Source organism: Littorina saxatilis, linkage group LG12, assembly GCF_037325665.1.
Source record: "Littorina saxatilis isolate snail1 linkage group LG12, US_GU_Lsax_2.0, whole genome shotgun sequence".
Taxonomy (NCBI): domain Eukaryota; kingdom Metazoa; phylum Mollusca; class Gastropoda; order Littorinimorpha; family Littorinidae; genus Littorina; species Littorina saxatilis.
Window position 1 is genome coordinate 7199707 of NC_090256.1, and position 5000 is coordinate 7204706.

Genomic DNA, 5000 nt, shown 5'->3' on the forward strand with positions numbered 1-5000 from the left:
TACGTAATTAACAAGGAGACTATTAAAACAGATTATAAAAGTTTAAATGTTTTGTCAGAAATATTCTGGAATCAAAGAGTATTCTTATCAAATCATATTTCTCCATTTCTCTCTTTTCAGCATACGAAGGAGCGCCGGAACATAGGGAAACAACCACCATCGCTACAACAACCACAACCACCACACCGCCACCAACGACCACAACCTCGACAACAGCAACGACAACAACGACAGCAGCACCGGTTGTTGAGGGGTCAACACATTGGCTGGAATACCCGTCTGAAGAAAGCCAGCTGAACGCAGAACAGGCCAACTCCGAGCAGGGGGATGTCCATTTCTCGGGACCCAGTCTTGGTAGGTTCCGGTTGCTTTGTCTATAGTGTTCGTCCAACAAACGACCAAAAATGCATGGCAACGTTTTGCATGGCACTTTTGAAGGAACCCTTAATTAAAGGGCAGCTGTCGGGTTGCCTGGCCTCACAAATGCGCGGAGTCGCTTACAAAAACGCGTTTTAAAGTTTTCCGAGTAGATTCAACAAACGAATGTTGATTTGGTCCACAAGAACACATTTTTATTTACAGGCTAAAATATTTAAAACGTGTGAAACTTGCTGCAAGTACTCACAATTTGAAAGAAAGCGAAGCTGTAAGCGGATCAAAACGACGAGAAATCCGCGACCGACAACTCTGTCAGTACTAAAGAGCCGACGTAGTGTAAGCCTCTGGCCTGTGTGTGTGTGTGTGTGTGTGTGTGTGTGTGTGTGTGTGTGTGTGTCTGTGTCTGTGTGTGTGTGGCATGTGTGTGTGCGCATGTTTGTGTGTATGTGTGTGTGTATGTCCGTCGGCGCGCGACAATGTCTGCGAATAGTTCAGTGAAGTATAAACTGTGGACGAGCACCTGAAATAAAATAGGGGAAGGGGGCTGAGGGGGGGGGGGGGGGGTTGAGTGGAGAGGTGGCGGAATACATGAAGCAAATCTCTGTGATTGTCTACTCAAGAAGGGGTGCGATGAAGACTTCCCCTTGATAAAGTAAAGAGTCTGTCTTCACCCACATGTGAATTGTACTTGTGGGCAAGAGTAGATAGACACCCCGACCGGACACACTTCACTGCATGAAGACAGAGAGCGTTCCACGCGGCTGTGATACCTTTAGTGACGTCACGCTTCCAATGGAAGACATTTTCGAGCGCGCTGGACTCACCCGGCCGAGAATGCAAACTGTCTTCGATTAAAAGCATGTTAGCCTATCTGAACTCTTGGGGTTTGTGTTAATGAGCTTTCAAAATCACACAGTTACTCGGTTAGGTATAGTTTTAGTCACATGAGAAGTCACACTGTTGAACGGATTTGGAGAGCCACAACCCAACAGCTGCCCTTTAATACTGGTCAAATGGAACACTGGATCTTTTGGTTTGTCGAAACAAATCAATGCAGAACAGGGCAACTCTTGAGCGAGGGCATGTCTGTTTTGTGTGTGCCCAATCTTGCTATGTTCTTGTCGTTTGCAGTTCCAAAGCGTGTCATTGTGTACCTCTGTATCTTACTGTCTGTGCTTCCGGCCCTACAGTTTTACAAAAGACTGCCAGTGACACAAGGCGAGTCGCGGTTTAAGGAAACTGTAGTGATTTGCAGACATTTCTTCTGCTTGAGTCGTTGATTGATTGAAGATGCTGATTGATTTTGTAATGGGTTGATACATTCGACCGTTGATTGATTGATTGAAGATGCTGATTGATTTTGTGATGGGTTGATCAATTCGATCGTTGATTGACTGATTGAAAATGCCGATGGATTTTGTGATGGGTTGATCAGTTCGATCGTTGATTGATTCGATTATTGATTGATTCGTTGATTGAATGATTGATTGAAGATGAGTGCGGACACATGGAATGGGCAAGACGCCGGAAGAGGATTGTGGGAGGGAGTGTGTCGCCCCCTGGCGCCTGGCCCTGGTTGCTGGCCCTGAGGTCCATGGTCGGTGCGCATACGTGCTCTGGGGCCCTGGTGGCGCAGCGGTGGGTGGTGACGGCCGCTCATTGCTTCAAACAGTGAGTCTAGTCAACTGCTCTTGCAAATATAGCGTGCATGATTGTTACCACCATTCTTAACAGGATACTGTTGATCTGACAGTGTGGGGGTAGTTTGACGAATCTGAAAATAAATTGGGAATCAACTGTAAATAACTCTAGACTCACAACTTCACGATTTCATCCAAAACACACAACACGTATGGGAATACATTAAATCAGAGAGAGTGATGAATGCGCTTTAAGGACGCTGCTTAATCCCTCCGGTGTTTGAAACGAAAAGAAGTCCAGAAGCGCCGCTTGGCGGCAGGACGGACACGCTATCTGTGACGCGGCAGCTTAGTTACCGCACCAAGTACACAAACAAGGGAAGTGAGTCAGGGGAAGAAACCCAAACGACCCTCACAAAGACTGCGACGGCTTTGCATATTTAACGAACATTTAATCCATTTTTAAAACGCTTGCTTTTGCAAAGTGAAAGCAGTTCTCCTGTTTAATTAGTATTCTTTTAATGCAGAATCTTATGGTACAAGTTTGGAAATGATCTGAGTTTTTTTGTCTTTGGTAGTATCCCTTTAACTGACAGTGGTGTAGGGTGATAGTGGTGAGGTTGATAATGGTGGGGGGAAGGGGGTGGTGAGGGGGGGAGGGGTGGTCTTTGTAGTGATAACGCTGATGATGGTGTGTGTGCGTGTGTGTGTGTGTGTGTGTGTGTGTGTGTGTGTGTGTGTGTGTGCGTGTGTGTGTGTGTGTGTGTGTGTGTGTGTGTATTTGTGTGCCTGTGTGCGTGCGTGCGTGCGAGCGTGCGTGCGTGCGTACACATCAATGCTTTCTTGCGTAAATGCCAACGCGTGCGTTTCTTTCTGTTGTAGTATTCCTTGTATTCATCCAACCCAAGCCAACCCCCATATTATCTACTAACGATCGAATGGTTGTAGATGTACGGGCTGTCTGATAATTATTGAGAATTCGTATTTTGTCTAGCCTCGACTCTCCTTGCTCCGTTGTATATAATTATGTGTGAGTGTATGCACTTCCAGGTTTACCAGCCCCGGTATGTGGCGGATGAGAGTCGGCGAACGTGACCTTTTGAGCGATGACCACACAGAGCGAGACTTGACCATCGCTAACGTCTTTATTGTGAGTTTGTAATTCCTGTCTTTTGTTCCACTGTGGTGTGTGAGAGTGTGAAAGTGTGTGTGGGGCTGTGTACGATCAATCAATCAATCAATCAATATGAGGCTTATATCGCGCGAATTCCGTGGGTACAGTTCTAAGCGCAGGGATTCATTTTTTTTATTTTTTAAATTTTTATTTTATGCAATTTATATCGCGCACATATTCAAGGGGCAGGGATTTATTTATGCCGTGTGAGATGAATTTTTTTTTACACAATACATCACGCATTCACATCGGCCAGCAGATCGCAGCCATTTCGGCGCATATCCTACTTTTCACGGCCTATTATTCCAAGTCACACGGGTATTTTGGTGGACATTTTTATCTATGCCTATACAATTTTGCCAGGAAAGACCCTTTTGTCAATCGTGGGATCTTTAACGTGCACACCCCAATGTAGTGTACACGAAGGGACCTCGGGTTTTCGTCTCATCCGAAAGACTAGCACTTGAACCCACCACCTAGGTTAGGAAAGGGGGTAGAAAATTGCTAACGCCCTGACCCAGGGTCGAAGTCGCAACCTCTCGCTTCCGAGCGCAAGTGCGTTACCACTCGGCCACCCAGTCCATGATACTAGAGACACACATACATACATACATGCATGCATACAAACATACACACACACACACACACACACACACACACACACACATACATACACACACACACACACTCACACACACACACATACATACACACACACACACGCTCACACGAATGTTCTGTAACCGGCAACGCAGCAACAGTAATATCTCTGTTAAATCAGTTCTACATTGAGCCCGAAATCGACTTCGCGATGTCTTTTCACAGAAACATCAGTGCCAAAGCTTCGTTGCTTCCAGCTTCCTGAAGTAGTCTTCAAGAAGTCGACTTAGCCCTATTTTGGTTTGTGTCAGTTCAAAGGGTACTTTTAGAGGAAAATTACCTCGAAACCGTCAGCATTTCCTTCTGTACTCAGGGTACAGATCTTAAACACCGTGAGCTTCCTGATACTCACTTTCTTCAAATAATAGGAGCAACCATAACTTTACCCCGACTTTCTCTCTTCCAGTTCCCAGGCTACAGAACTCGCAGCTCTAACCGAGACAACAACGCCACGCTCTACGCGCGCTACAAACACGACCTTGCCCTTGTCCAGCTGGCAGAGGACGCACAAGTCGAACCCATTTGTCTCCCCTCTGGTGACGCGGCGGAACCGGAAGTGCAGAACTCCAGTGACGACAGCAACATGGCGTCGCACTTTCGGCAAACCAGGCTAGAAAGCAAGGGAGACTGCTGGGTGTCCGGCTGGGGCTTCACGCGAGGTCAGTTGGACGCGGTTGTTTCCCTTGGGTGTGTTCTTGTAATTCTTATTTCGATGTGTATTTAAAGGCACAGTGCAGCTCACAGCCTTCGTTTTGCGTTTTTGTTGCAGCTGAGTGCATTTACAGTTCAAAAATCCTCCAATGGTAGTAAAACAAACCCAAAACTACCCAACGACGACATCTGTGAAGCTCGACAGTTTCTTGTTCACGCGAGTGCATAAATTAACCTAGTTATTACGTGGTGTTTGGTCGGAGTTCGATTCAACTGAGTGATTCCGGCCTCCATTTTGTTTTACACAAACTCATGATTTTGTGCATGATGTTGTGATCTACCTGATCTAAATTTAGATCCAAAAATAGGCCAAGACCAGCCGGGTCCGAGTACGGAATTAATTCGTAAAAAATCGCAGTTCTTGACTCTTTGGGTGCAAGTCAATGAAACAAGGTAGTTCTTCTAACGGATAGCTGCCTGAGGTATGACTAAAAGCC

General features: G+C 46.1%; 1 protein-coding gene across 1 annotated transcript in view; it reads left to right on the forward strand.

Annotated features, from left to right (window-relative positions):
• The window catches only part of LOC138981157 (elastase-1-like), a 59786-nt gene that overhangs the window by 42004 nt on the left and 12782 nt on the right, over positions 1-5000 (forward strand). Inside the window, exons 4-7 of the mRNA XM_070353996.1 lie at positions 121-354; positions 1872-2049; positions 3069-3168; positions 4259-4511. Coding sequence (XP_070210097.1) covers positions 121-354; positions 1872-2049; positions 3069-3168; positions 4259-4511 — 765 coding nt within the window. The remainder of the gene's footprint in view (positions 1-120; positions 355-1871; positions 2050-3068; positions 3169-4258; positions 4512-5000) is intronic.